The sequence below is a fragment of the Mustela lutreola genome, chromosome 11, assembly GCF_030435805.1.
Source record: "Mustela lutreola isolate mMusLut2 chromosome 11, mMusLut2.pri, whole genome shotgun sequence".
NCBI lineage: Eukaryota > Metazoa > Chordata > Mammalia > Carnivora > Mustelidae > Mustela > Mustela lutreola.
The window spans coordinates 8,142,259-8,152,687 of NC_081300.1; the positions used below are offsets into that span (position 1 = coordinate 8,142,259).

At 45.6% G+C, this 10,429-nt stretch overlaps 1 protein-coding gene across 1 annotated transcript in view; it reads right to left on the minus strand.

Moving 5' to 3' along the window:
- DOK6 (docking protein 6) overlaps window positions 1-2,313 on the minus strand; it is a 386,183-nt gene extending 383,870 nt beyond the window's left edge. Inside the window, exon 1 of the mRNA XM_059139419.1 lies at window positions 2,090-2,313. Within this exon, the coding sequence (XP_058995402.1) occupies window positions 2,090-2,155 (66 nt within the window). The 5' untranslated portion in view covers window positions 2,156-2,313. The remainder of the gene's footprint in view (window positions 1-2,089) is intronic.
- Window positions 2,314-10,429: the final 8,116 nt, after the last annotated feature.

Sequence of the window (10,429 nt, forward strand, 5' to 3'; positions counted from 1 at the left end):
AAGGCTGTTAACACCATGGTTACCCAAGAAGCAGTCAAAGCTCTTTCCTTGGATCCTATATTTTAATTAGGTGGCATATTCAATTTTTGTTGTAGGAAATCCTGGAAAGCTGGGAGTGGGAGAGGAATCCTGCAGACCCCGGGGCCAGGGGCGGGGTTCTCAGGGTTCCGCTCCTTACTCATTCTCACGTACTTAGTGACTCTGTGAAAGCAGATACACTTCCCCCCTGATCATCCATCAGTTTATACCGTTTGAGGTGTCAGACACAATTGAGATTCCAAGAAGACGGAAAGAGCGAGAACGACGAGCAAGCACCCTGCGGGAGAGCAAAGGGCTTCAAAGGTCAAGTTCCTGAAATGCTTCTCCCCTCCAGCTCTTTCTTGCTCGGCCGGTGCGGGTGACAGATTGGAGCACTGCGTCCCGGCGGAGAGACGCCGTCAGCCTCCGGGACAGCCGCAGTTTCACACTTGGGCTCGTCCTTATCTCGCTGGAGAGGAGCGAGGCGCAACCGCCCGCGCAGGAGCAGCCCCGGCAAGCCGGGCCCGGGGGCTGCCGCGCGCGCCGCTCCCCGACCCCGCTGGGGCGCGCAGCTGCGCACCGAGGCGCCCGGCGGCGGGGTGGGCGGCGGCGCGGTCCCCGCGTGTCGCCCTCCCCGCTCCCGCAGAGCTGCCCAAGCTCGAGAGCGGGTCTCACGTCTCCTCGGGGTACAGTCTGCATCTTCAGGGTGAACCCCGGAAGGGGCAGCCCCAAAAGCCACGTCTGCCTTTCCCCCTCCCCCCGCCCGCTCCCCCACACCTGCGTCCACCAACTCCTGACAAGGCGACTTCGGGGTGCGTAGTGATCCGACCTCTTTGGGGGGTTCTGCCCTACGTTAGTTCAGTTCTCCAGAGATATATTTAGCCTTATTTTTCTTTCTTTCTTTCTGAGTGAGGAAATAAACGAACTTCTCGCTGCCTTTCTTTCCAAGTTGGAGGATTCACCCAGTCAGCAGAGAAGGCGGGGAATGTTCTCGTTCGAGGCCGCTCTGCCCCAGCATTCCCGAGCTTCGCACAACTGGAACTTTGAGAACAGGGAGCTACAGAAACAGCCCAGGGAATCCGGGTAAGGGACCCTTCCGCCCCCCAACACCGAGCTTTCCTTCCTGCTCCGGTCCGGCCCGCCAAGGTCGTTCCGGGTCGGCCACCTCCCGTGGCGCGCGCGGGCCCCACGACCCCCACGGCGACCCCCGAGCGTCGCGCCCCCGCTCCCCGCTCCCCGCTCCCCGAGCCCGCCCCGCCCCGGCCCGCCCGCCTCGCGGCTCCACGCCGGTCCTCGGAGACCGTCGGCGCGTCCCTCTTACCTCCCGGTCTGGACACTAGAGAACTTGTGAACCCCCGGGGGGTCTGCACTGTTTCTCTGCCAAGTCAGGCGGAACACGTTTCACGAAAAAACTACGACCAGGTCTCCATAAACTTTGCCGTCGCGAACGCTGCCGTGTCCGCGGCCGTGAGCACACACCTGCCTGCACACGGGCGCAGGTGCACCTGTCCGGGCGCGCCAAGGGCCAAGGAGCCTGCCCCTGGGCAGCCGCTCAGGGCGCAGTCAAGTCGCTGGCCGTCGCCGGCGGGGACGCGCGGCGCGGGGAGGGCGTCGAAAGAGAATTTCGAAATGGGCTCGGGAAGCGGGGACTGGAAAATGGTGATTCGAGATACACACACAGGAGCGTCCGTGCACGTCCTGCACACTGCCAAGCCTCCGCGAAGGCGCACACTTTGAGAACAGAGCGCTGGGGGCTGCACTGTACACACCGAAGGCCCCGCCGAGGCAAATTCATCTTAAAACTGACAGTCCCTTTCGTCTACACGACTTCCCAGTCTGGTCCACACCAGCGCCGTGCACCTGAGGATGGGGACCCGGGCGCTCTCGGATCCCCCGACCCGGTGTGCAGAGCCCCCCGAGGCAGGTGCGGGTCCCCACACCCGCCGAGCAACAAGCGGGCTGTCAGCTCTTCGGGCCGGGTCCCTCGGTGCCCCCGTCCCCGCGCGGGTCACCTCTCCCCGCCGCCCCCGCCCCCCACCACAGCCGGCCGCGCCGAACGCGAGCAACTCACCCCCAGCTTCCTGCTGCGGATTTTCACGTATCCCTGCTTGACTATGTCGTTAAAGTTGGAGGCCATGGCCAGCGCGTTCGGGCTCGTCCCCTCCGCGATCGGCTTCCCGGAGTCGAGAGCCGCCGTCCGCCGCCGGGTCCGCGCAGGTCTCGCATCCAGCCAGCTGCCGCCACAGCCGCGCCGCCGCCCGTTTCCCCGAGCTCCCGCCGGCGGGGACGCGGGCTGGTGGCAGGGCGGCCGCGGACGGGGAACGCGGCCCGGCGCCGCGAGCAGCGCCCGCCCTCCTCGTTCCGGTCCTCACCTCCGCCCCCCGCCGCTAGCCGAGCGCCGGGCCCGCGCCGCCGCCAGCTGCGGGCGCCCCCACCGCGCCGCCGCCCCCGGCAGCACCCACGGGCTGGCGCCTCACTCGGCGGCGCACAGCTGGCCGGAGCGCACCCGCGCGGCTCCCCGGCGCGGGGGGAGGGGCGCGCCCGGGGGGGGGGGGTTGCGGGGCGGGGGGAGGCGGGCCGAGTCGCCCGCCGGGCTCCCTCCCCCTGGCCCGCGGGGTGGCTGCGCTCGGAGATGCTCGCCAGACTCGCTGCATCCCTCGCCACTCGGGCGGGGAGCTCCTGCCCTCCCCGCGCCCGGGGTCGCAGCCTCCGCCCCCCACCCGGCTCCCTCTGGCCGCATTGCTCTCCCGGGTGCGGGGTTCCTGAGGACACGGCTCCTCATTCCGGGGCTCTCAGGGTCCACTCCCCCGCTGGACACCGGGGAAAGGGCGGCGGGGGTGCTCGCAAAGAGGAGGAGGCAAGCGGGAGCGAGACGATTGTTTATTTCGGTGGCCTTGTGTACGTGCATTTGTGTGCCTAAGCGCACGGTCGCCTTCCAGGTCTTTGCCCCATTAGGAAGTGCAAACCGACGCCGAGCCCTTCCTGGCGCACACAAAGAGACCAACCGTGCGCATGTGTCTAATCCCTCGGCTGCTGGGGAGACCGGAGCAGTCGGGCGAGGCAGCCCTTCGCCCACGTCCTCTGCCCGGCTGCGGCGCGGAGCCCCGGAGTGGGCTGATTTATGCACGCGTTTCAGTTAACTGTGACTCAAAGTGCCTCGTGGCTTTTCATCTTCTGGAGGAAATGGAGACCATTACTATTACTGGTGGATGCAAATGATTTATGGAAATGTGCAACTTGTTAAATGAAAACAATGGAGAACAAACCCCCCATTACGTACGAACTCGTAACATTCAAAAGTAGGCTATTCCCGAGTGTAAAGAAATTTTAATTTAAAAATTATATCATTTTTATAAGATGCAAGGAAAAATAGTATTGAATTCTAACTGGAGGCAATGTATGGGTTTTGGCTATACGCAAGACTGTTTAGTACCTAGAAGCTCAGGATGGTATTCTTTAAGAAAAATATATAAACTGTGTAAAGATTGAAAATTTTATAAATGACTCATTCATTTATAGAGTCTATATTTGATGAAAGTTCAGAAGATTATGTTTCTTTTCTCATTTACCATAGCGAGCAGTATCATCCTATGTTTTCAGTTAAAATTTCTTTCTGCCCTATTGAGAACATAATCATTTTAAGAGAGAGAGAAAACTACTTGATTGAAGGGAGGAAAAATCGGAAAGCTTAAGGAACAATAGCATGTCCCTTGCCCCAACCAAATAGGCACCCCTAAAAAAAAGTTGTTTTTTGCACCATCGTTAGCAAGAGCCGCATCTGGAACCCATCCAACTCAGCGGACACTTTAACGTGCCTTAACAGCATATTATTCCGCCGCCTTCATTTATGCAACAAACGTTGGTTTGGACTCTCCACCAGGAATAATACCAGATGCTGAGGCAGTTATTTCGAATCAAAGGCAAGATCTCTTAGGCTGTAACTCTGGAAGGAACTCAAGCTCTGACTTTCCCAGAAAATTTACATAAACTCCCTCTTGGTTTGGTGTGATTCCCGTCCTGAAATACCTGGGGCTATGTTGTGGGTTCCAATCACTTGTTGCTATCATGTATACTACCTGGTTGTAATTTCTTTACATGAAGACTGATTTAGATTTGCAGATGCTTTAAATACATTATTTCATTCAGTCCTCTTGCAATGCCATGTGTTAAGCAAAAAACAAAACAGAAGGAAAACTTGCCATTTCATAGATCAGGTTACAGAGGCTTTGAGACAGACATTCAGTTGTAGAGATACTGTTTGTAGACTGGTTTGGGGTCTATAATAATTTCTATGACCCCTAACTTTCCCCATCATTTATAGAATAATCTGTTTCTACAAATCAGTTGTGAGGTCTTTGAAGTCAAAGACTCAATAATAATTGCAGTGTGTACCTAAAGGTGAGGTACATTTTATAAACTTGCTTTTAATAATTGTATAATCATTATATAATGATTGCTCACATACCTATATAGGTCTTTATAACACCCTAAGATGATTTAAATATTCCCCTGCGGTTACTTTAGATTCTTAAATTTCTGATGGAGTGTGTGTGTGTGTGTGTGTGTGTGTGTGTATTGTGTGTGTATATACAATTGATTGTATCCTCATGGCCTCATTTATTGTAGTCATCTAAGTCTCAAACTTCTGTTATGTAGGAATGTGACTTAGAAATGTGAGGACATTGTGGTTTTTTTCCAGAGTAATTCATAAGAAGTGCTATATGTATTCAACTAAATCACATCGAAAAAAAAAAAAAACAAAAAGTTTGACTGCTCCATTGATTAGAGGGCTGAAGAGTTGTCAGCCCAATACATCCATTAGAAAATTCTCCACCAAATGTCTACCTAATAGCTTTTCAGCCTTGGGTGATCATTGCGTTGATACATTATGTCGTTAGGGTTTGTAAAATTGTCATTATCTGATTTAATTTTATTCCTGAATTTATAAACTATTATCTTTTAAAACTATAGGATTGTCTTGAAATCAATTCCTTATAGGGAATATGCTTGATTCTTAACCCTTATCAACCATTTTTCAGAAATATTGAATATGTTCTAGCAAACACAAAAGAATACCCTCCTCCCTTAGAAATATCTTTAAAAATGGAGTTTTGTATATGTAATACATTTCAACCCACCAGAGTCATTATTCTTTGGGGGATTTTAATTGCCTGGTCTTTAACCAGAAGGAGCTGCTTTATTTGACATTTTTGTGTTCTTATCAGGTACCCATGGACCTTAATAGCTTTGTTGTGATCAATCACAAGATATCCCCATTCATCTTGTACATTTCCAGCTCTAGACCTGGAATCCATTCTTTTCCCTAGGAAACTTTGTTTGTCTTAATGGGAAATAAAATTCAGACCCCATAATCTGGTTACGAGGGTGTTATTTTGCTACTGATTCTAAACTTTTCAGCTGCAGGAACATGAAATACTTTTATTTTAGAAATATATTTCAAAAGAGAAAAATTCTCTTTTATGGATGGCTCCAATTCAATTGTTGTTGATACTACTGTTGAAGTATGTAAGCAATGATCTCATATTTAAGGATTGCTTCTTTTCTTTTGAGATTTTCATTATGTGAAATAGTTAGCATATTTCCAACAATCACATCTACCAAACAAGGCACATAGAGAGATATAGTTCTGATTTTTGTCCCTTCCTATTTTCTACCTCTCTTTTTAGGAAACCATTTTTATTAGTTTTTGTTTTATCCTTACATTATCTCATTTTGATGATATAAGAAAAGATATATGTGTTTCTATTTCTGTTTTTCTTGCACACACAAAAATAGCATACTACTCATAATCTTATCATTATAGTAGATAGCCTCTAAATTAGGCCCCCAAAGATCCCCAGGTTTTAAAATAATGCCCCATAGAATTTCTCCTTCTGAGTGTGGGCTGAACTTCTTGACTAACTTCTAGTGACTAGAATGGCAGAAGTGATGGAGTGCCTTTTCTAAATTAGGTTATAAAAAGACTGTAACTTCAATTTGGGTGATCTTTATTGGATTGCTGGCCCTGGAGGAAGCTAGCTGTCGCAATATGAAGCAATCCTGTGCAGAGAACTTTGTGAGTCAGCTTAGGGGTAGATCATCCAAGGCTTTCCAACAGCCCTGTGAGGGACCCTCCCCAGGGAAGCCTTTAGGTGACCACACCTTACCCAACACTGAGAGACCCTGAGCCAGAACCAGCCATCTAAGCTTCTACTGGTTGTTCCTAAATAATGAATGCTGTAAGACACCAAAAGTTTGTTTTCATCTTTCCATATGCTGACTTTGAGGGCATTTTTTAAATGTATAAATGGGTAACTGAAATCTCTTTTGGTTTGTGGAAATAAGGTGCATGGCTTTGCATCCACCAGTGGCCATGAGAAAGATGTTAGTGAGGGTTTCAAGGCTTGCAACCTTGCAGGCAAATTGCAAAACATCGGACGCTGAGGACACTGAGTGAGATCTTACAATAAAGTGAAGAAAATATTACTAGAAATTGGAGGAAGGAGCCCTATTATATGTGGAAGCAGGAAACTTAGCTGAACTGTTTCTGTAGCTCGGTGGAAATTAAAATATTTATCCACTAAACACCAAAGTGTTGGTGTTGTAGCCTTCTTCTTGATACTTAGAAAAAGGAGAGCAGAGAGGGATTAACTGAGCGGAGGATCATTAAACAAAAAGGAGCCAAGAACTGATAGATTTTTTTAAGATTTTATTTATTTATTTATTTATTTGTTTATTTATTTATTTTGGGGTTGGGGGTTACATGCACAGGGGGAGGGGCAAAGGGAAGAAAAGAATCTCAAGCAGACTCCACACTGAGCTAGGAACCCACCACAGGGTTCAGTCTTCCGTCCCTGAGATCATGACCTGAGCCAAAATGAAGAGTCAGATGCTAAACTACAGAGCCACCAGGGGACCCAAGAATTGATGGTTTTAAACATCCCCAGCTTCTCCAAGCTATAACAATGCCAGAATGAAGAAATAACTTCTGAACAAAGATAATAGCTGAGCACTGCTGTGGACATTTGTTCTAAAGAGAAAAGCCAAAGGTGTGACTCTAAGACATGTATTTTTTTTTTTTAAGATTTCAGGAAATCAATTATTTTATGGTCACATCTTTGTCTGTATCCTTAGACCAAATTTTCATGGCAGTGCTCTGGATTTGATCTAATAAAAAGATTCATAGGAAACCCACAAGGTTTTCAAAAGAAGCATAGGTGAGAAGCCTTATCAGGCAAAGACTGAGAAGGAGGAGATGTGTTTGGACTCTCAGGCTTCTACCAGCAGGAAGCAGTAGAAGACTGAGAACAACCCAGCTGCAAGAAAACGTGCTGCCTTCAAAAGTAAAGATGATTATTTTGTTCCTCAGGGAGGGACCAAGAGTCTAGAGAGAAGAACCAAGAGTTATAGAGAAACATTCCTTGACCTTGAGAATTAATCCAGGAATGCCCCAAATTTCCCATTTGGGTTTCAGAGTTGTTGAGGACTCCTGATTTTGTGTGTCTTCTTGAGTCCATCTTTGAGCCAGAATGTGTATATTACTTGTACTCTGCTTGTGTCAGCATCGCATGTTGGAATTGTGGTAGGCAGATTGTCTCTTTAGATTCAACGGTGTACAGTTTGAGAACAAGACTCGCAGTTGAAAACTTCCTAAAACTGGACATTGGAGAGTGGTCAATGACACCAACTCCCCTAGTATTTCGATAACTTCCTGCTCCTGGTCTCCTGTTCTTGCTTTTGGATAGAGGCTCTTCTTATTTTCCTGAAGTAGGTACGTGGATGATATATTCTGCACTGATGATAGTACAGATTCGTGGATCTTAGCCCTGTATCTCCGTGGTCTGTATACATCATACCATAGTCCTCAGTTTACTTTGCGCAGTTAAGATATTTAAGGCCAATCTGACCTTCTCTTGGTGTGTTTTTCTTTCTACCTGAAACTTCTAGAACTTTCCCTTCATCCTTACGTTTCAGTAATATACTAGGATCATGCCTTATGTACTTTCTCATTAAGATGACCTAGAATTTGTGAATACTGTTATTTTGTTATTAATATAACAGAAGGATTTTCTATTAATATATCCATTATTTGTTTAACTTTTCTGCTTATATATTATATGACTTCTCCTTCTGGAATTTCTGTTATACCCTGGACCTAGGCTCTGCTTCTTTTTCTTTTTTTTCCCCCTTATGTTTTTTTTTTTTTTACCATTTCTTCAGTTTTTTACTCTCTTCTCTGTGACATTCCTTGAACTTGATCTTTCAGACTATAAATTCATATATAATGACTATTTTGCACTCTTTAAGTCATCTTCTAAATATTAAATTGGGATATCAAGTTTATATCTCTTGAAAGTCTTTTGTCTGAGTTCAGAAGGTTGTCACTTGGATATTCTCAAGCGTTCTTTGTGCTATTTTACTCATATCCATGAGTATCCTCTAATCGTTGTGCTTCATTTTTCTGTTTTCATTGCTTCCCCTGATCTCATTGACTTTTGGACACTTTCATGTTTTTTAAATGACTCCTTTCTAGATACTGGAGATTGATAAGTGGTAAGACTCTTGTTCTAACAGAAAGCAGAGTTTCCTCTCCCCTGTAGGCTAGATATGCAGAAGCAATTTATTATTTCAAATACTTCAAAAGCGGGGTGCCTGGGTGGCTCAGTCATTAAGCATCTGCCTTCAGCTCAGGTTATGATCCCAGGGTGCTGGGATCGAGCCCCTTCTTCCTGTCCCACTCCCCCTGCTTGTGTTCCCTCTCTTCCTGTGTCTCTGTCAAATAATTTAATTTAAAAAAACTACTTCAATAGCATGCTGGTGTGTATTTTAATAACAAAGGAGATGAACTAAAATACTACTTTATAATTTTCTCCTACTTAACATAGAGTTTGAGTAACTTTTTACTAATTTTTGCCCTCTCCCAAATAGGGCTTTAAATATCCATTGTGAGGAACTAGTTATTTCTAACATATTTTTTTCTATTTCAAATATATATTTAACATTTTATTCAAATTTATTATCTGAAATATTATTTAAGCATAAATTAAATAATCCATTTTTCTTAAATGGTAGAAAAAAACATTTGGAAATTTCATTTCTAGTTCCCATTAAAGCAAGTAAGTAGGTTCAAGGAATTAAATGGTGATATTTAGTTATTGAGTAATTAATTTATTACATTTATTATAATTTAATAATTATATTTATTATACATTATAATTTAAATAATTTGGAAGTTTAAGATCTCAATTAGTTAGCATACTCATTAATATGCAGTACTGACTGGCATACTTACAAGACACATAATTCAAGAGATAAAACTATTCAGTCAGTTGGAATTGCAGAAACGGCTCCTTGGATTTTAGTGAGACCTATTCAGTTTCATAAAACCGGTCATTTATGTTTAACTCTCCAGAAACTTTTATTTTAACCCAGAGATTTTTCTATAGTGGAATGATAGTTTCTTTTCTTTCTTTATTTCTTTTTTTTTTTTTTTTAATTTTATTTATTTATTTGAGAGAGAGAGAGAAAAAAAAATGAGCAGGGGGAGGGGTAGAAGGAAAGGGAGAGGCAGGTTCTCTGCTGAGCAGGGAGCTGGATGCAGGGATGGATTCCTGGACCCTGGGATTGTGACCTCAGCTGCAGGCAGATGCTTAACCAACTGAGCCACCCAGGCGCCCCGACAATTATAACTTCCAGTGTAGCAGATATAAGGGAACCTAAATCAGGGAAAATTATTTCTCAGACAGTAGGCTAAAACAGAAAACATGGACAGGACGGATAGATGGGAAGCTCTTACGCTGGAGTCCCACAACCCCTGAGAGCTGACTTCCCATTAGGACTGGGGAGATACTGTATTTACAGATCTGTCTTGTCCACTATAAACATTCTATTTAGCACTCTTGTTCTGTCTCTAGTAGCTTCTTTTAAAAATCTCTGACGCTAACTCTTACCTATGATGTTCAGCTTCTTTTCTGTCTCAAAATCATCATTCATCTCTGCCACTCGTGTTTTATTTCTGAAATTTTATTTCTTGCAGAAATAGCACGAGCATCAGGCAAGACAAATGTAACTTCCATGAGCCTCCGTTTTTCCCAGTCTACAAAGGTGAATATCAAGAACTTAGAGATACCTATTCATATTAGCTGATAGGACATCTCTGACGTAGTGCCCATCACATAGTTTTCATAAAATGAGTATTGATTGTCTTCCTCTGTCTTAAAGAATCATTTGGCATAAGGGTTGGTCCTGTCCATACTTCTAGGAATATTATGTCTTCAATCACAATCAATGCCATCTACATATATTTCTGCTCTAGTAATTATTTAACTCAGAGAAATAGACTGGTTAATTTAAGCGGCTTTATTGACTTCAATCTAATGACTACTCTAAGTATAATTGGATAGGCAAAGTG